This window comes from Plodia interpunctella, chromosome 10 (assembly GCF_027563975.2).
Source record: "Plodia interpunctella isolate USDA-ARS_2022_Savannah chromosome 10, ilPloInte3.2, whole genome shotgun sequence".
Classification (NCBI taxonomy): domain Eukaryota; kingdom Metazoa; phylum Arthropoda; class Insecta; order Lepidoptera; family Pyralidae; genus Plodia; species Plodia interpunctella.
Genome location: NC_071303.1, coordinates 2184378 through 2206375, shown reverse-complemented (window position 1 = coordinate 2206375; position 21998 = coordinate 2184378). Strand labels below are relative to the sequence as shown.

Sequence of the window (21998 nt, the reverse complement as noted above, 5' to 3'; positions counted from 1 at the left end):
GTTGGCTGTGCACTCGGTGTTAACATGTTACCGCGATTTAGGCCGCGTAAAAAAAGTATATTATAGCGAAAATTTGCTATTTTTTCACAAAATAAACGTATTTAATTCTCTTAGAAATGGAATTACCGTTAAATTTTTCATTATTAAAAAAAAAAACATATTTCTTGTTTAATTTTTTTTTTAATTATCTCTTTGCACAATTTTTTGTCTTTTTGCTGCCCGGCAGCGTTCGATTTATATACACATACATTTATATTTAATATACTTTTTATACTAATCTGCTACATCGGCATCAGAGAAAAACGCAACTTTTATATGGCTAAAAGCGAACGAGAATCCCCGAACTATTCTCAAAGCTCAAGCTTTCGCAAACTTACAAGCGGCATTCCCAATAAGCTCAGTGCGAAAAGTTTCTTAGGCGAAACAATAGAACTCTGTTCTATGAAAATAAGTCTCGCTATTAATTTGATAAAGTTGTACTTTTCCAAAGCTTCGAGTCTTAAGTAAGCTGGCAACTGACGTCCAAGTTATTTCATTTATAGAACTGTCAAGAAACAAAAGTTGAGTTAAGATTTGCAGTTTAACAAAAGACGGCCACTAGCTGTAGATTAACAAAAAATATTAAAGTATTTTTCTTGGTTGTAGTATAGGTATTTTGGATTGCAAATACTTATGTGAAATAATAGTAACGAGTATTTACTTGAATCGATGATGTATATCGATATTTGTCTTACATCAGCAAGCGCATAATATCTATACTCAATGAACATTTTAAAACAAAGAAGACTTTCTTTCTCATTACAGTAATCTTTACATATAAAAAACTACGTCTATATAACTACGTATCCTCTGCTACGTCTGTCCGTCTGTTCGCGATAAACTACTACACTAATTTTCATGCGGTTCACCAATCGATAGTGAGATTCCTGAGTGAGGTTTAAGTATATTGTTTTTATGTTTTTAACCGACTAAAGCCGGGACGGGCCGCTAGTGATAATCTATGTAATTTCTACATCAAGTGGACCATTATCTTCTGAATTCCTTTAAATTCTACCCAGTGAGTTATACGAGATCACGACGAACATCATTCTATCGATTTATCATAGCATATGATGACATCTTCTTCTTCTCCATCCCTTATCCCATTTCTCTTGAGGTCTCCTCATCAGAGAACTCTGCTCCGATTATGAAATCATACACTGTAACTTTTTTTTTTTTTCAAAATTTTCATGTTTATCTTATGACCTCGTTATATCTGATAATATTTATCGCGCGATTGTCTGTCTATCGATATGGCTAACAAATGTAGATGCTATGATATTGTTGATAAAATTCATGTCAATACAGAAGTTCAGTATGCATTAAAACTACTTAGTCGGTGAAAAATATTGCCAAATCACAACGACACTATCGATTTTATAAATGACAATTTTAATATTTAAACTACTTAGTGATTTTTTAAACTTTATTGCATAGTCTTAAAAAGGTGGATTAATGAAAATGACTTAAGTAATTTTTCTGCCTGTAAAACCTTCGGACCAAACAGAAATTGGCAAAAAATATGGTGCTATTAAAAAGTAAGGTAAAAAATTGAAAAGACAAACACATAAAATGCATGAATATACTAGTGAAATAGGTTTAACAATCAATAGGAAATTCATATGGCAAGAATTAACGTCTCACAATAAGACATAAAGAAAACATAAAGAAACAGGTACAACTCATCTAACAAACGCAAAGGGACCGGCATACGAGCTAGTAGGTGATCTGATGGTAAGTGGTCGCCATTGTGCAGGAACTAATCCAATACCAGGTGCATCACAGGAGCATTTGCGATCTTCCACGAAGTCACAAACTCGTTTCTTGAAGGTTCCTATCAAAAGGATAAAACACCTAAGCTTGGGACCAAAACTATAGTTGGAGATAATTTTTTTCTAAAATACCTCCATCAAAAAACATTCTTAGATAAAACTAACCTCAAATGGGGTGAAAACGATATGTGTAGAGGGTTCTCTTGACGGATCAGGTGATCAGTCATAAAGGGATAGGGCGAGATAGACTAAACTATAGTGATATTGATGGATAGCTTCTTGTTTTTAGTTAACAAATTCCAAAATTGAAATTTTGGAATAATGAAAACATTGAGCTGGATAATTAAAACATTTTAAATACGGATTTTTATATAAATGTCACAATATATGCTTTTTAACTTATTTTCGAAAATAATAATGCGATGACAAAATTCGTTCGTCTTAAAATTCAAATTCAAATTCAAATTCAAATTCAAATCATTTATTCAGAAATTAGACCTTCACAGGCACTTTTTCTCGTCAATCTTTAAATTTATAGTTATTTCTCACAAGCTAGAAACTACTAGCATTTCGGAACGACCACTGCTGAGAAGAAATGCCGAAAGAAACTCATTTGAACAGTGTTGGTCCCTATCATGCCAGATCGGCTTACCATTATTGTTTCTTACAAAAATTTTTTTTTTCTTTTCTTTCTAATAATATATAAATATACGCCGACGTACAGTATTTTCATTAGGTACCCTTAAGTTTACAGATGTTCATGGGAAGAATGTACCTCAACTATGACTTGGTAATTACTGGTCGGAATTCTCATACAGCTACTATAATTTTTATAAGGATATTTTTACAAATTTTTACTTGCCGTGATAGGACCAGACTCCGCCGATCCTATATCGTAATGTAATCCATATAATATTAAAACAGTCTAGTTTGGTCACAGAAAACCTTAATAATATCCCGGTCGGTAACATAGATTTTATAGGCCAAAGCAGATTTGTGAAGGCGAAATTTGAATATCTTTGCTGTTCTGGCTGTGTAAACAGCCATAACATTAACATAGCACCTTAGCGCCCGCATTAGAGGCAGTTTTTGTGATACAAAATGTCCTAGTGTACTTACTAAAATTTTAATCAATAAATATTATTATTTGTATCTCCTTTTGGGATACACGGCACATAGTCTGGTCCTTTGAGAGGCTTGCGTGGGGATATGGATCCAACACGTAGAGGCCCTTTGGAGAATTTTGATGTTGTGTAGGTCTCCCGCCAAAGCCCACTCCCGGATATACCAATGAAATGATATGCCCATGAGCAGGTCTCGGCGGGAGTGTGAACTATTGCAGAATAATGGATAGAAGTACTGATCTATGGAATGATATTTGGATGCAAAGAGTTCGGACACCATACCATAATTATGATAACTGTTTGTTAAGTGGCAGGTTGTGACTCGCCGCTCTATTATTATAGTCCTTCCTACTGAGTAGGACAATAATAAATATGTTTTGTTTAGGTTAAGACCAACGCTCAAGCTCGAATCAAAACTCGAGCGGTGGGTACCATATCATTGATATGGAGACCTGTCGGTGTAGCGACCATCGACATGGCGCGCTTTCGGTATAGGTACCTGTCGATGGTGTGTTGAGTCGATGTACAGATTGGCGATGTTATGAACTAGACCCGTACAATTTTGGCCTCAAGCGTGTACAGTTGTTCCAATGCGAACTTCCAAATTGATTAATAATGAACTTAGTATTTGGCAAAGAAATAAAATTTGCAAATAAAATTCAAGGCGCAAGCGCGGCTGGCGCCTTAGTGTGTTTTAGCTCCTAATTAATTTCATTTTGATTTTGATCAATTTCTATGTTTATGTAAATAATAAACGAGTTAGTATTCCATAATCGTAATACAAATATCCAATTTACTTCATGGCTGAATCAGTCTTTGTATTTTGTTACTAAGTATGTATAAGTATATGGATTTATTTATTTTTATCATCTGCTATTAAATACTCATATTTTTTACAGAATATAATAAGAATATATTCCAATTTTTATTTTTACATCGACGTAAATTTTAGTACTTACTTTTATCTGCCCCAAAGGCAATACTAATAAAGATAATTAAGATGATGAAGTGTCATTGAATAAAACAAAATTGGTCCGTAATTTTAATTAAGGACCATATAAAAGAGTACTTATTGGAAAATTATGTTTTGGTGTTTTGTTCTATTTGAATTACTTATAAAGCGCGAAGTACTCACCAGGAAATGGGCTAAAATATACTTCAGGAAGTAATTTACTCGTTTAAGAAATGCGTAACGTTGCCAGTGTCTTTATTTTAGAAAACTCTTTGGAATAGAATTTCAAACCATGCGCAAACACTACTGTTCGAAATTCAATTCCAACTCTTTTTAAAATTCTCTCTCCGATTGGAATCGAATGTATCGCCAGCGTAACATCCATTTAGTTTCGACGGTTACGATCGGTCGTGTGTGTGTACATCACTATGAGGAATGGAATATCGATTTTCTTTTTTTTTTAACCGAAAATTGTTCTCATAAGCGATAGGCTAACATTAAATCACTATTTATTAATCTTTATTACACGAAATTACACGAATAAGCCTAATGCTCTGTCTACCACGTAAGTAATCTTGCTCCAAACGAATTAATTGATTAAGGTCTTGTTTTTTAATTTCAAATATAAGAAAATTAAGGGTGTACCGAACCGTAAAATATTTTTTTGTTTGTTTTTAATTTACACCTTGTTATTTTTATACAAGCACCAGCACTTAGTTATACGAAACGAATTATATGAAATTATATGAAACGCAAGTACCAATAACAGGCTGTACCTGTTACTGATACTTGCATTGATTACTTGCATCGCTAAATAACAACTAAAGATAATAAACAATAACAAAATAGAGTCATACGTATTTAATTTAGTAGAATTGTGCCTTTCCCTAACATTAAGACACGTCATGACTCTAAATAAAAAATATATATTTTAAAATTTAGTAAAATAAATGTTATCATAACAACAGTTAAGAAATTCTCAATCGATTTGTCATTTGGAATCCAACATATGAAGAAATTCGTTTCGATTCTCCCACCATCGCATTTTACAATTTAAATTCTCCATATTTAAATGGTAAGCGTTTCAACGGCAGCATATTTCAAATAAGAAGAGATATAGGTATGAAAAGGGTATATTAAAATTGTGCAACAATTTTGAACGAACTCGGTGGCGCAGTGGTAAAGTTCTAGCCACTGAACCGAGAGGTCCTGGGTTCGATCCCGGTCGGGTCATGATGGAAATTGATCTTTTTCTGATTGATCCGGGTCTTGGATGTTTATCTATATATGTATTTGTTATTAAATATAGTATCGTTGAGTTAGTATCCCATAACACAAATCTCGAACTTACTTTGGGGCTAGCTCAATCTGTGTGATTTGTCCTAATATATTTATTTATTTCATATGTTTAATTTTATAAAATGAATGCTGCACACATGTGGTATGTAGTTTATGATATTGCACTTACACATGCACATATTATAACTAGCTGCATCCCGGGGTCCACTGTAGTGAAAACTTCATTCTAAACTTTGCGCCATATTTTAACTGACTTTTGACCGCGACTTCGCCCGCGTTTGTTCCGTACGTCCGTTCATAACTTATGTCCATATATATCGGGTTCTAAGCAACGTATCGCGATGAATCCTATACTATATTTTAAGTTACCAAGAAAACCGCATCCAATTCTATCCAGTAGATTTTGCGTGATGCGCGAACAAACATACAGACAGGTATGTGTAATGAAATGGATTGATAGCTTACCTTTCATTCTTTACTTTTTGCTGCGTAAAAAACCATTCGTAAATAAATAAATTAATCCCGCAAAACTCAAATCCATTTCATCAAATTATGAAAAATAAGCGTTGGTTGAAACAAAACGGTTATTGTGAATTTTAGCTTGATCGGTGCACACTTTCAGTATTTTTTTTTTTAGTTGTTATATAATTTATTCACAAATTATCAAGAAAAATATGTTTATGATATCAAAGTATTATTATTTTATGAAAGAGGTTACGAATATACGGCTTATGAGATAACCTATACCCATCCCAATTAATATTATAAATGCGAAAGTAAATTTGTTTGTTACATCTTTACGTTCTCTAGACCAATCTTCTTGAAATGTTGCAAACATGTAGTTTGAAGTATGGAGGAAGGACATAGGGTATCTTTCATCCCGGAAAAATAATTGTTCACGTGGGAAATTCACGCGGGCGGAAAAAGCTAGTGTAAAATTTGGGAAATTCACGCGGGCGAAGCCGCGGGAAAAAGCTAGTGTAAAATATTCAAATGAAACACAATGTATAAGATAACTTTAAATCTACAAAAATGTTCAACTGTCCGAGAAATGTAATGTAAATCCTGTATTCAAAAAATTCGGGACGTAATTAAAACGGTTTGTTTTAATATGGAAGTGAATTTGGATAATGTTGGAAATTCGACCTCATTATACAAGGTATTCTTGGGCTCAAATGGTGCTGTTGAGCAAACCCTTTTGATTGAAATTTATAAGAATAATTGATTTAAACTCTCTTTAAGATCGATATACAAAATAGTGAAGTGTATAGAAATCCGTTAACGGTGTCGTGTGATTCCGCCCTAGAATAGGACCACTATCCATCAGTCTATGTCGTAGGAAGCGGTCTTGACTTGAAATTAAAATTCGTTTTGTTTTGATCTCTCTGTTAACTGAGAGTATTTCCGGTTACTTCTGCAGCCGTTGAGTTTCGGAGCCTAGGCACGCAAATTCTTCTTCTCAACATCATTCTTCGTATCTAAATAAACATTGATGAAAACATATCTACCGATACATGTTTAGCAAAAGGTGAAAAGTGGTCAATTCCAAATCAAACTATTTGAACAAAATCATCTGTATTGAAATATAAAGATGTGAATTTTCTGTTCAAATGTTATCAACTTTGCTTTTGCCGTCTTTTGGCCGTACTTATAGTATCATGTGGCATTACTTTTTATCTCATTCAAGATTAACATGACTTTAGATATTCACGGGAAACGATATAATTACAAAAGAATTATCAACAAGTTAAATATAGCTATGACGTTGGTGTATATTCGTTGTCATTGAACTGTTTGGTTTAATATTAGAACATATCTTGGAACCCTGAAACCAACAGAGGAAAAAACTCTGAAAGAAAATAAAACAAAACCCGGAATAAACAATATACTTACGTAGGAAAACCCTTTTATTAATTTCGCCGACGACGATACCCTTTTCAAGTATTTAATTGAAAATGTTCTTTTTTAATGTTCTAAATCGAAAATGCTTTATTTGCATTGGTGGAATGAAACCCACCAATCAGCATAGTCTCATCACTATCCACATGTGAGAAACAGAAGCTCCTACTATAAATGTGATGACATGACATCAATTCAATCATGCTCGTATGTTTCTTAATGGAAATTTGGTTAAATAACGTGCTAAAAATGGTATCTTGAAACTAATTTATTACAGCACAAAACTTGTAAAAGAGCATTGCTTTATCGAATGACATTAAAATATGGATGACCATATTAGTTTACTAGAAGACAGGTTACAAGCTCACACAATTCGAAATGATTTGGACTAAAGACCAAGTAGGCCCACCACAAACTTTTACGGAACTATTCAATTAATACTCAGTTCAATTTAAGAACCTAAAATGAATCGAATGCATATACTACATACTAATTAAGTCGATGATACGAATTTGCGATGTAGTTCAGTTTAGGTCGCAAAGTGATTCGCGTTACGAGTAGATAGTAAGCCCACAGAGCTGTAAAACGTTATAATTTATGTGTGTTTTTTTGTCTATAAATAGAGACAATAAAGCTTGTGCAGTACACTCATAAAAAAGATTTTATTTTAGTTGTTCGAGTGGAATTGTTTAGTGTTCTAGTAGTGAGAATACGTGTTTAAAAGAACTCTTCCTTAATACGACGACCTCGGTGGCGCAGTGGTAAAGTTCTTGCCACTGAACCGAGAGGTCCCGAGTTCTATCCCCGGTCGGCTCATGATGGAAAAATGATCTTTTTCTGATTGGATTTGTTCATCTATATATGTATTTGTTATAAAATATAGTATCGTTGAGTTAGTTGGGCTATCTCAATCTGTGTGAGTTGTCCCAATATATTTATTTATTTATTAATAATGTCCCTTGAAATTACTCAATTGTTTTCCACGTTTGATATATACAGGTATAAATATAAAATTGAAAATAGAGTCTGCGTTACGAAAGAAGTACAGCAGGGAATTTGAAAATATAAATAAATACGAATAAATAAACCATTTTCTTTCAGCGACTGTACCTATAGATATTGTGATCTAATTGAAACTTGTTGTTAGAATTTTGCAATATTATACCTTTTCTGTACCTACGTCAGATTGGTAGCTGCGATAGCACAAATACACAGAATTGTAGTAACAACCATCTGTTTGCCTCTGGGGTTAAAGAGATGATCCATTACGTACAATTAAAAGCAAGGAACGGAAGAGTAGGTAAATTAAGAATGAAGTTCTAATTTATCACTGGCATCTCAAAGATATGGCATAATTAGATATAAAGGAGACATGAAAAAAATATTTACTTGTTTTCCTGTTCTTTTATCGTTCGAATGATAAATTAGATTGTTGCAGTTTTAACTTTACAGTTGATAAACAGATGGAATTTTTGCTTCGCTCTCGCTTGGGTTTTTACTGTGAAGTGGTTTTCGGTCGGGTTCGTACTAATTGTTTTTGTTTCCTTTGAACCAGTCAACTTTTGACGTTAGCAATAATAATAATGATATGTGTGTTAAGCAGAATGATATGTGTGTTAAGCAGAACAACGCAATTTTACGCTATTTTATCTAATCGATTGCGACGCGCAGGTTAAAGTTAACGTCAAAGTGGACTGGTACAACTGAAGCTTAGTTGGCTTAGTTAATTATTTAGTTTTAAATATGTTATATATTTATTTAGTTTTAATCTCTCTCTCTCTCTCATCCTCGTGTATTCTCGTAATTTTCACGTTGCGTTATCCCTAACTGCTAGTTTGCGATAATGGAACGTGCAAATTTATTAACTAGGTCTACTACCTACTAATAAGTTACTACTACTACCTAGTTAATAAGTTTGCAAATTGTCATTTTATATGGGCTCGTTTTCAATATTACTAAGTTATACATACCTATAGTAACTAGTAAGGATTTTTCTAAGAGTAGACCGCAGGGGTAAGCTATTATTGTTAATAATAAATATATATTAGAATCTGTCAAGGTAAGCCGGCAGGTGTGTATGGGTGTAAGCGAAACATATATTAAATAAGAAAAATTCTTCCGAACACCAGCACAATAGGTAATATAAAACCCATCTCTTACGATCTCACAAAAGAATATAAATGGAATTTAGACATTGGTTCGGCGCCAACACCAGTTCAAACTGCCTCAAACTAGATTCCATTAGAGCTAAAGAACCCGAGACATTGTAGAGAAATTGAATAAATTTGAATTATTATTCATATTTTCTAAGAGTGTTGCAGAAGTTAACTTTAACTTGCGCGCCGCTGTCCTTTAGATAAAATGGCGTACTTTCCATTTTTATACGTCAAAGTTTACTGGTGCAACGCACCCTTAGATTCACCGTATGAAATCCTAAGATTCTTGCGTAACTATATTTTATATACCAACAATATGAACCTTATTGAAAAATGCATTCTATAAATCCTATTATAAAGTTCATAATCATAGAAAATTTCTTCTGTTCAAAGAACAATATTCTCCCCTATTAAATAACAAGATTATTTTTAATGAGATCCATAGCTCAGTCTGCGGATAAACAGACACCTTGACAGGTAATTTAATGATGCTTGTTATAAAAATTGGTGTTCATCTGCGGCGTTTATTCCGTTTTACCTGGGTCCTGTGTTATTAAATCCAAATTTGTTTGCAGTGTCCTAAAATTACTCGCTATTAAGTAACTACTTGGATTATTACACCTGTGGTTATCGATCTCCACATATTCCTGAACCCTGTAGGTATATCACCTGTTAGGCTAATAAATAGATTAAAATTAAATTTAACCACGAGTTCACGAACTGGCTTGAAGCCTGGAGGCTGCTTACATCATCGCATCTGCTAGAAGAATTCATGGTTTCCAAACGGCTGAACACATTCTACAAACATGTCTAAGAACATTCTCGATTAAATTCTTTTTAAGTAGAAAAAAACTAGATCAAAATCAGTTCAGCCCTTTACTGCGGCTGCTACTATGTCACGGACAGATCTCATACACAGACGCGTTAAACTTATATCCTCTAAAAACTACAAGATTTTAATTAATATTTTTTGTTTCTTTCTGTGAAAGAAATCCGACGATCAAAGTGAAACAAACGGTAGAGTTTCGTGGCCGAACTGTTACTAATTTATTGACATATAAATCCGTTGTCAGTCTCCAATTCACATCATTTGGTGACAATAGCAAATTGTCATGGACGGCCTTGCTCCCAATCGCAGCAGAATATATATAAAAGGGCAGTTTATGCTACCTACAGTACAATGTAGATAATGTCGAACAAATACTGGTTAAAGTCTGTCAAGAAGGAAGTGAAGAAATTAAACTATATTAGGCGCTGTCATTGAATTAGTGAGTACTCCGTCGAAGTACTTATTAAATCCATGGGCGCTGTCTCCTGTTGGCTGACAACACTGAGTTTTTATCAACATGTATTAACCATTAAATTTGGCATTGCAATGGATAAAAAATATAGTTCGTCAAAAATTAAATTTCTCCACTTTCTCGACAGAAACGTGTGTGTAGGACCATGCGTAATGTTAAAAAAAGTATTATAACACGTGTAGTCAGGTCAGTGTGATGAAATGGTGAATGAGTCAATTTCCCAACATAGATGGATGATATAGAACCAATAAAACACTACACATTTTCACTGCCACCCGGAATTTAATAATGTAGTTTACGATTGGAAATAAAATTTGGACGGAATGCATATAGAACGTTTTTATTGTCTGATGTACTCGAATCCACTAGAATGCGAGTCATATTTTATATAACAATATGTGATAGAAGGAAAGGTGGTAATGTGGCCCTCCCTTTTGTTTTGAGAGACAGTGTAAAAGTTAATAGGAATACGAGTCTCATACATTACCGGTTTTCGTATTTATTTATCTATACTAGGTGTTTACTGAATTAAATAATTAAAAAGAAAAAAAATAATTATTAAGAAAAAATGTTTAACATTCTTTGTTAATTTTCTATTAATTTCACCCCCAGCGACCTCGAGTCTAACAAAGAGACCATTCATTCCTTCAAGGCTGTTTTATTTTAGGTTATTAGTCTATTAATGGCACTTAAAAGATTCGCCTTTTATTGTTTTTATTAACAAACTCTTAACATTAGCTTATAACCTCAAAATAGGTTATTTTTAGGTTATATACAAAAGATGAAGCCATTGAAGTGGTTCGATTGTGTGAAGAAAGGAAGAAATTTTGTAGCCATAACAAATAAACCTTGTTATGCCATCGACAAGCAAAGAAGAAGTTTTAAAATGACGAACATTTATGCAATTAATTAAGGCAAATAAATATATCTCATTGTTATTATGTTGCCAGTATATAATGTTAAAACATCAATCCGCATTAAGCTTGTATGGTGGCTAGTGATGTGCCATCAAAAAATTATCAGTTTTCAGAAATTTCTTCCCACGAAAATTTCCGGGATTTTCTTAAAGAAACTCTTATCACAATTTTGAGAACAGCGGCGCCATGCGTAGCAACGGGGACATTAAAATGGCACTTTAAAAAATTTAACTTCATTCAGAGTAAAAATTGTATTACTTGGAATGCAATCTAAGAATAGGGATCAAACGTTACGGTCCTTACGACTCTAAATGTCCTCTTATTTTAGACTAAGGACTGTACTATATTAAATCAGAGACTCAAGAGCAATTTACCTCTATTTCCATGTTTTGAGAAAAATGATCTTTCCTCGTTTTGTTCAAAAATGAACTTTATCACCCACCGTAAAGATATATTTTTGTAATAACCGATACTTGTTCGATTTAATTTCGCCTATTGTTTCAAATCTACGGTTACAGAGATTCGCTCCAATATGGCGCTGAAAGTGGAGGGATTGTTTTAATTATACGGCCTTTGTTCATGCCAGTTATTTGCGGACATAAAATGATACAAATCACTTAAAATACGGTTTCATTGATACTAGGTTTCCTCGCGACTTCGCCCCCGTGATTTTATATTAAAAAACAGATAAACAGCTTTTGCGACTGATGTTTGTATCAGATATATTTAAAGTAAATTAATAAGTTGTTACATAATCATTTATAAATAAGTGTACTTCTTTTTTTGTGTCGATTGCGTTTAACAACGACACAAAGGAAATGCTTTGAACATTGTCGCAACGTTTACGTCGTTTTTGTTTATTAAAACTCTCTGTTTATTTAATCTCTTCTCCTCATGTTCCCAGTTTGGGGCTGTAGCGCTGCGTCGCTCGGGTCAGCGTTAAAAATAACCTTACAGTTTTGGAGATTCGACTGTGAGTTTAAACTAGTTTTAGTAAAATAAAAACCTACCTATATTAAATTCGGCGATATTTAATTGGCGTTAATAGTACACTTTTGTACTCGGAATTCCTCAAAAATAAGATCTCTGAAAGTATTCGTGATTTCACTTTAAATGACGACATTTCAACGTAATTACGACCGATTTATACATAGCATCCCTGTATGAATAAATAAAATTATTTCTAATTATTTCCTTTTACATTTCAATTTAGCAAAGAAAAATTCAGAGCATAGTGAAATATCACAATACTATACTTGCTTCAAATACAAAGAAAACGTACATTTTACACAACTGTCTCAGGAAAGCGTTTTCACAATATGTCGTTTATTAAATTGGCGAGAGAAAATACATGGACAGAAAAATGCCAGAGCGCGATTTTTCTGTTTCGATTAAGTATTACGAATTCCGAATATTGAATAACTTTCATTTAAATGCTTTTTCGAATGGTCGCTATTTCGGTATTTTTTTAATCGACCGAATGGTGAGTAATGGTTTTCGTTCGGTCGAATCCAATTTTAGTGCCTACCGCACACGAATGCATTTTGACTGAATTGATTTGCTTGGCTAAAATATGACTGTAGGTTCTTTTCAAATAGCAATTTTTTGTAGGCAATGCAAGCTAAATAAAAACACATGAAAACTTCCCCACTGTTAGGAGTCTGGGCTCCCTTTTGGATGAGTTTATTTCACATGCGTTATCCTCCACGCTTCGCTGGCCCGACTAACTGCACATCTCTCTTCATAGTCGTATTCCTCATGGCTGAAGGTCGTGGTTATTACGTGGAATGAAACACACACTTCATTGTTGCCATTGCCTTCTCCATTTCACACACAAGTTAATAAGAATCAACTAGTGTGCAGGTTTCCTCACGATGTTTTCCTTCACCGGAAGCAAGTGGTGGACGATGAAAACTACTATATCTGAGACAAATTGGTATACAAACTCATGTGGCACGAGTAGGATTCAAACCTGAGACCTTTCGATCCACAGGTGGGCGCCTTAACCATTCACCACCGCTTCGCTACACATCATACATCAGTGAGTACAAAATTGTTGACCCTATGATTGTCATCATGTGGTCTGCCTTTCGAAGTATGAACGAGCTCAATCAAGACATATACCTGTAGGTATACGTTTTTGATCACAGGTCGAGCGACTGTTTATCACTCTATTGCGCAAAATTGAAAACGGATTACGGTGAAATTTGGTTCAATTCATTTATTCAGAAATTATACTTTCATAGGCACTTTTTCACATCGTACTCAATTACGTGTAATCAGAAAACAGTGATAATTTCTCAAAAAAACGACCACTTCTGGAACACATTTAAACAATGGTCCCTATCAAGCTAAAAGTGCATGCATTATAGTATATCAAAGCACATAAAGTAGGTACAAATAAGCTAAATAGAATTGCACATATGGTACTTTTTATCCCGAAATTATCACTGCCCCGGGGCAGACTTAAGGTAAATATGCTAATAGAATATAAATCAGAATAGTACATGGTACTTTTTATCCCGAAATTATCACAAAAGAAAACCTAAAGTTCTATGTTGTACGTAGCTCAATCTTGTCGCCAATAGTGCTCGCACACGAAGCCAATGATACGGGCCTTTTAATACACAAAATAATCTATCGATAGTTGACGTCATGACGTTAATCATAATATTTGGACTTTTATTGCGGTAATACCCACATAGAAGTGATAGAGAGTGCATCGAAAATGTATACGGTCTCATTTCGTTATACAAAATGACGACGATATTTTTCAGTAGGTGAATCGGAATATCGTTTCGATGACGTGTTTCAATACGACCCTAGGTGTTACCGTCTTTTTTAGCTATTTTATTCGCTATTTGAACACCATTTTGGTATAATTCATACTTATAGGAAGTCAATTCTTCATCGATGCTCGTCAGGTCTCATGAATGATACTTACCTGTACTTCATTGTGCGTGGATTTTCTTTCCAATAAAAGAATCGAAATCTCACTAATTAATTTCCCTCGTATATAATGTATGTAAAGTAAAAATTTTGAAAATTCTTACATTCGAACATTGAAGAAAGATTCATGTCGCTATTCCGTAAATGTGTACAATTTTACCTATCTTCTTGTTTAGTATAACATAGTGATGTCAGATGCCTTTAGGCGACTTGAGTAAAAGCTGCTGTTGCACCTGTCAACTTTGACTTTGACTTCAACCTGCTCAGAACAACGCAAAGTACACCATTTTATCTAAACGGGAGTGACGTACAAGTTAAAGTTAACGTCAAAGTTAATGACACAATATATAAAACAAACTTTACATAAATAGAAAAGCAACCAGCTGTATTATACATTACACTCGAGCATTATTCAACATAAGTAATATTCGTGCATCGTTTCAGTGCACAAAATGGCCGCAACATTGGAAATCGAAATAGGATTTCTGCTAGAAAATGTGCAATGCGACAGGTGTACGTATAACAAATTTACAATATACCTGGTTCCGCCTTGGGGATTTCAATACTGGTCGTATACTAAACATTTAATATAACTTGATATTATTACTTGCAAACAACGTGTTGAATGTAGCTACAGCACTTTTGCTTTTTGTATGTAACTTTAACGAAAATGTGGTGGTGTAATGGTTAAGACGCCCGCCTATGGAGCGAAAGGTCCCAAGTTTGAATCCTACTAGCACCCTACTAGGTACCAGGTGTACACATGAGTTTGTATACCAATCAGGGTCATGTATAGTTTTCATTGGCATTTGGTTTCGGTGAAGGAAAACATCGTGAGGAAACTTGCACTCTGGTTCATTGTTAACTTGTGTGTAAAATGGAGAAGGCAATGGCAAACCACTACATTAATAGTACCAAGAAAGTTGTTGTGTGTGTTTCATTAAACGTAACAGCCACGACCCTCGGCCATAAGGAATACGACTATGAAGACATTTTCTAGGACGAAACCACATGCCATTAGACGATACAATGACCTAGGTTATTATTTTCACAAAGGTACCAATTGCTGGGACTATCAGAATGAAATAGCATATGATAAAAGCGGTCATAAAATGATATGCGTCATACATACGTTGTGATTTCATTACAACTTAACACTATCTGCTTACGCGTGTTTGTTGGTTTTATTACTCTCTGTATTGATATTACAGTTTAGACGTAATATTTGCCTTAATAAAGGCTTAAATATTAAATAGGCAAACATGTGACGAGATATAGATACATTTTCAATCACTACTCTTGAACAAATCAACTTGTCATCCATCGCGCGCTGCCATTGTTTAGGTAATATAGCGTACAAACTTTGCGTTTTTATGCGTTGGTTACAGTTAACGTCTAAGTTGACTGGTGTAACGCACCGTAAGAGTGGGTTGCACTATGGTTGCGCTAGTCAACTTTGACGTTAACTTTAACCTGCACGCTACCTCCGATAAGTCAAAATGACGCACTTTGAGTAATGACTTTATTGTACGCAGGTTAAAGTTAACATCACAAACTGGTAATCTCTTTAAAGACCTATTGATGCATTTAACGAAGTTTTTGCAGTGTAAGATTGTCGGTTAAATTGAAAGATGTTGACATCCCGTAAAACCGAAATAGGAGAATTCGAAATAAGTGATTATAAAATTTTGTTGTAATCATAGATAAAAGAAATGGCTGTGATGTTTATTTTTGAGTATTGCCTCAGTTGTGCCTGTTAATTTTAACCTGCGTAAAATACGCCATTTTATCTATCGGCGTTAAAGTTAACGTCAAAGTTGGCCAGTGTGTCTCAATTTCGCTAGAAATTCCAAAGTTGAATTATTTTGGGAGCTGTAAATTTCACAACAGGCTTATAACCTAACAATTAGCATATTCACATGGGTTCACAGCTAACTGGCGTCGCTTTGTGCGAGACATTTTTGACATTGTCTAGGAACTCGGGTCAGCATCTGGAGCATCGCTTTTATCGTGGAGTAATGTCGTAAAACTTTTATGACAAGGCATTTATTCATAAAGTACTGCAAAATATGAACCTCACATAGACACAAAAAATTCTGAAACGGTTAAAGTTATGGCTTAATAACGTTGTGTAAAGAACCCAAAAAAAATAGATAGCCACTTCTCCCTGCATTAATTATGAAAAGCGTCTATGCAATTATGAAATACCTAAACTAATATTATATTTTCTTTTGTTCCAGACTTTGAACGAAGAAAAAAGATGACTTGAAAATTACAAAATCTCAAAAATCCTTAATGCTGTCCCGAAGACCACTATGTCATCGTAATAGTCACCTAAACAAGAACAAGTAAAACACTATGACATACAACATAACCGAAAAAAAGATAATACGCCTTCAAATAAAACAACATGATAACTACAGATACGTCTGGTTTATGATGCCAAGTTAAAAATAGTAAAAAATATGCCCGAAGAAGAATGGATTCACAACGACACGAACATAACCGACTTTCAAAATGCAAACGTCACAGATCTCATCGAAAACAAAGCGGTTCAAGCGTTGTTTTGTACTGCATACGCTATAATATTCGTTGTAGGAATCTTTGGAAATGCTCTTGTCTGTTATGCTGTCATCAGAAACCGAGCCATGCAAACTGTCACTAATCTATTCATCACGAACTTAGCATTATCTGATATACTCCTATGCGTATTTGCAGTACCATTTACTCCTCTTTACACATTTCTCGGCAGATGGGTATTCGGCGGTCTGCTCTGCCATATCATGCCCTATGCTCAAGGATGTAGCATCTATATTTCTACTCTCACTCTCACGTCGATAGCCATAGATAGATACTTCGTCATAATTTATCCGTTCAAACCGCGGATGAAAATTAAAACCTGTATCGGTCTTATTGTGTTCATTTGGATTTTCGCGCTATCCGTCACGTTTCCGTACGGTTATTACATGGCGCTTGACGACATCTATTGTGACGAGCGGTGGCCTTCTGATCAAATCCATAAAGCATTTGGTGCTGTTACCACTATCATGCAATTCGTTGTCCCGTTCATTGTCATGGCCTTTTGTTACACCTGCGTCAGCGTCAAACTTAATGATCGATTGAAATCTAGGCCTGGTAGTAAAAATAGTAAAAAAGAAGACGCTGAAAGAGAAAGAAAAAGACGAACTAATAGAATGCTCATAGCAATGGTTGCTATATTTGGATTTTCTTGGCTTCCACTGAACTTGATAAATATAAGCAGCGATTTTTATTCGTTAACTGAGACTTGGACTTATTATATGGTAATATTTTTCACGGCGCATTTCATAGCAATGTCTTCCACTTGCTACAATCCGTTCCTATATGCGTGGCTGAATGAGAATTTCAGGAAGGAATTTAAGCAGATACTTCCATGTTTAGGGGCTTTTGTGACTAAGAAGAAGAGAAAATGCAATCAGTCAGATAGAACTGGGGCGTTTCGTTCAGAAAAAACTTGTAACGGGAACGACACAGTCCAAGAATCACTTTTGACATCAACTGTAAATAAAATGCCTTCGGTTAGATATAAAATTGAGTTCAATGAAAGACTTAAAGAATTTGACGATGAAGCAGACAATATAAGTCCAGATGACAAGCCAGAGAGCAATCCTAGTCCGAATGAAGACTGCCTCAATATGTATATGCTGTCGGATAAAACTATTATAACTTCAGATAAGGAGCCTATTGTTTCAGTGTTGTAATAATGGTAAGTTACAATATTTCTAATTCCTGGTCGAAAAGTAGCTCACTTACATACCGCTACCGATTCCATCCGGCATGATGACGTTCATTTGAGTGATTTCAAGTGAACTTTTAAGCGTTCTCAGTAGAAATACTTGACATTGATAACAAATTAGAGAGTCCTCTAATTTGACAGTTGGCAGTCGCTCACTGTTATCTCGTCTTTTTTTATAAGCCTATTGTGTTCCATTGCTGGGCAAAAGCCTCCCCTTTCTACCTCCACATTTCCCGACCCAATGCTGATGTCGCTTCACCAACTCGTTCTTGGTCGCCATCGTTGCCGACGCCCCTTTGGTTTCCACAGTGTGGCTGCTCTGGCCCATCTGTCCGGACTTATTCTGAACACGTGCCTGAACAAGAGATCAGATACCTGTACTTCTGGCTATGTAGCACTGAATAATGATAGACCACGTTCAACAAGGCCTGCACTCGTCTGAGTGCTATGACCGCAGGCCTTATAGAACTGGACACAATTGTACAATAAACCCCACATAATCGTAGTCTATGATTATTCAGAGCTACACAGCTAAAAATACAGGCTATAAAAAACTTTCGAGTAGAATGAAACTGCGTGCCATAGCAAGTTTAAAAAATCGAAGTATTAAAAAGAGTGATGTTTTTTCTGCGGCATTCTAACGGGCAGCGAAGAGTAAAAATAACTTTAACTCCCGTCGTGTTCGGACATCTCAATAGCAGATTCAATATTTTATAGCCTATAAATATTTATGGAGTGGAAGGAATTTAGTATTTTTATAGATGCAGCCGCTTCTTATGAAATGCTGCAATAATTTTCAGTAGACTCGGTCAATTTGCCACGTATTTCGTTCCTCTCTCTATCGTCCAACCTGGTTAAAGTTGAAACCTGGGGAATCTGAACTAGAAGAAAAATTGGGAAGGGCTAAAAACTTCCGCGATTATTCACATAAGCATTCAGCTAACAGTAGCCTTGAGTGTTGCAACTTATGGGTCTGTCTACCCCGCAAAGAATTAAAACATGATATAAAGTAAAAGTCGAAGCATTCGTTCAGAAATTATACTTACGTATTAAGATCCCGTCAATTGTTTTAAAGCTACAAACTACTAGAGTTTCGGAACGACCGAAAGATCTGTATAACTGTAAATTCGAAAGAATAACGATAAAAACTGCGAAAACAGAAGCGCTATAAATTCATTTATGATCTGAATATCATGAAAATTAAAATTGAATGGCGATAAATTTTAACTGTATTTTATCGTTCCATGAATATACTCTGATAAAGAAAATCAGACGACAAACGGGTACTTTGATTTTGATTGATTTCGCTTCAGTTATATTCAGGTAATTAATCTCAGTGTTCAGTGTTACATATACAGTAATTAATCATAATATACACACAGACACACAGTACCACATCCTTACCCCTACGAGGTAGACAGAGCCAACCGTTGCGAAACTCAAGTCTATGTTTAGCTGTATGCTTTAGAACCTCATCAAAATCTAAGATCTAAGGCTCTAAGCTTATATAAGGACAGACAGACACCGGACACATTGTTTTTATACTATGTAGTTAGTGATATTAATATGATAATGGAACTTTGTTATTCAAATCATTTGTAGTAATGTACGTATCAAATGATTTGGATAACCAAGTTCCACAGTTTTAATATTTTTTTATTTATCTTCTGTCACATTGATAATTATGTCTTTTTATTAACCGACTTCAAAAAAGGAGGAAGTTCTCAGTTCATCGCGAACTTTTATTTTTTTATGTATGTTACCTTGATTACCCGAAGACCGCTGGATCAATTTGAAAATTTTTTTTTTACATTCGACTGAAACAATTTTTTTATTTTTCCAGGTAACACTCATCATTAGCGGCCCCAGTAGATGGAAATATCTTAGTGATTGTGATAAATAAAAATATGTATAGACAATCATTCGTTAATTCATTTCATAAAATCAGTAATGCGCTAACAAATGTAAAAATCATATTGTATAAGTTTAATATGTAATTAAACTTAAATTTTATGCTTCTTAGTATACGATTGTAAATTATATAGATAAGTAAATCACAAATGTAAATATCATTATTGGATTTAGTGATTTTTGGTAATTGTAAATAAATTATTACAAAAAAGTATTTGCGTCAATTTAGTTCCATCGGAACTATGAGCCCATTGTCGAAGATACTTTTTTATGTAGATCAAAATGTACGCGTATTTTTTATAATTGTAAACTAATTGTATATGAATGATGCAATGCCTTGTAATTAAAGTCAATGGTGAAAACTCGTGCAATTTGCTGTCGTTAAATATATCAATAAAAGTATGCCAAAGGTAACTGGTTTTTTATTACTTTTTTTTCTTCATTATATATAGAAATTTGATATTAAAGACTCCGTTGTCGCGTTCACAAAAGTTAATGGACGTTTAAAATCTATTTTAGCTAAAATATAGTTTTATTATTTCAGTGAAAAGTAGCATTCAGACGAAGCATATTCAAAATTAGTAATAGTAATGTTGATATTTAATAAACTTATGGACAACAATCACCGGCAGAATCTAAGCAGAAAATTTGTATCGCAGGTCCGATGGACACAAGCATAGAAACGGGCACGATACACCCAGAACCGCAATTTATAACAATAAATATTTTTTATATAGTGACAAGTTGTTATACCATCGACTGGAAGAAATACCTCCAATAAGAACCCTTTCCCTTGAATTTGACTTATATACACGATCTTGATACACGATCTAAAAATCTATGATTTTTGTGCGAGTAAAAAAACCATTTCAATTTAGACTGATTTCTTATTTTGATCCGATTATAATAATCATCTAGTATTTTATTTCAAGTTTTTATTTTTTTTTTTTCATAAACAGGTTTTTCTTTTTTTTTCATAAACAGGTTTTTCTTTTTTTGTTCATAAACAGGTTTTTCTTTTTTTTTCATAAACAAGTTTTTCTTTTTTTTGTTCATAAACAGGTTTTTTCTTTTTTTTTCATAAACAGGTTTTTTCTTTTTTTTGTTCATAAACAGGTTTGTGCTCCCGTTAATATTGAAATTAAGTTATAAATAAATATATCTAGTAATTTTCCTTCATTCATTTGTTTCATATAAATAAGCCTAAATAAACAATAACATAGGCGGCTTAAGTGGCGCTGCATGCCATTCAATTAGGATTAATTAACCTCTACATATTGCTATGTATTTGCTATATTGTTTCTATACTGACCTATTTATAAATATGGATATGGATATACTAGCTTTTAACTGAGCAGAATTTTTGAGGTTAAAAGTGCAGCCTTATATGTTGTAATACATATGTAATACATTTTTGTATCACATCACTTATAACGAATTGTAACTTTTTCTCTTAAACCAAAACTAATTAAAAATAAATAATAAAAACTACATTCGACATAAATAATAGCCTTGTATACGGTAACTGCACTTTGTGAACACAAATTAACAGTATATATATCATCAGGGCTCGACATGATAACTACTAATGACACCCGAAACTTAATATGCCTCTTTCACACGAGCGGTTTTTCAAGGCTTGTAAGAGCATTGAGATGGGAACATATGACTAGACTACCCGTTTATATGTTCACACGTGTGTATATTTTTTATCGCAATGGGATGATATGTTAAATTTCGAATGTCGCTTATGTCGAATTACGGAATTACAACTTTTGGACACTAAATTAGTTTAGTAATAAAAATGTTAGAGTATTGAAACATTTAAGTATTATTTTATATCCTTTTTACTATCGTGCAAATATTTTGTGGTCATAACACAATAAGAGAAGAAGAAGAAATAA

The 21998-nt window shown here is 34.0% G+C and overlaps 1 protein-coding gene across 2 annotated transcripts in view; it reads left to right on the top strand.

Moving 5' to 3' along the window:
• Positions 1-20508, top strand: part of LOC128673006 (prolactin-releasing peptide receptor-like) — a 30908-nt gene extending 10400 nt beyond the window's left edge. The window contains exons 2-4 of one of the 2 annotated variants that reach the window (XM_053750581.1): positions 13453-13500; positions 16649-18153; positions 20027-20508. In XM_053750581.1, coding sequence (XP_053606556.1) covers positions 16874-18148 — 1275 coding nt within the window. In that variant the 5' untranslated portion in view covers positions 13453-13500; positions 16649-16873 and the 3' untranslated portion in view covers positions 18149-18153; positions 20027-20508. The remainder of the gene's footprint in view (positions 1-13452; positions 13501-16648; positions 18154-20026) is intronic. The other variant, XM_053750580.1, reaches the window with a different exon arrangement.
• Positions 20509-21998: the final 1490 nt, after the last annotated feature.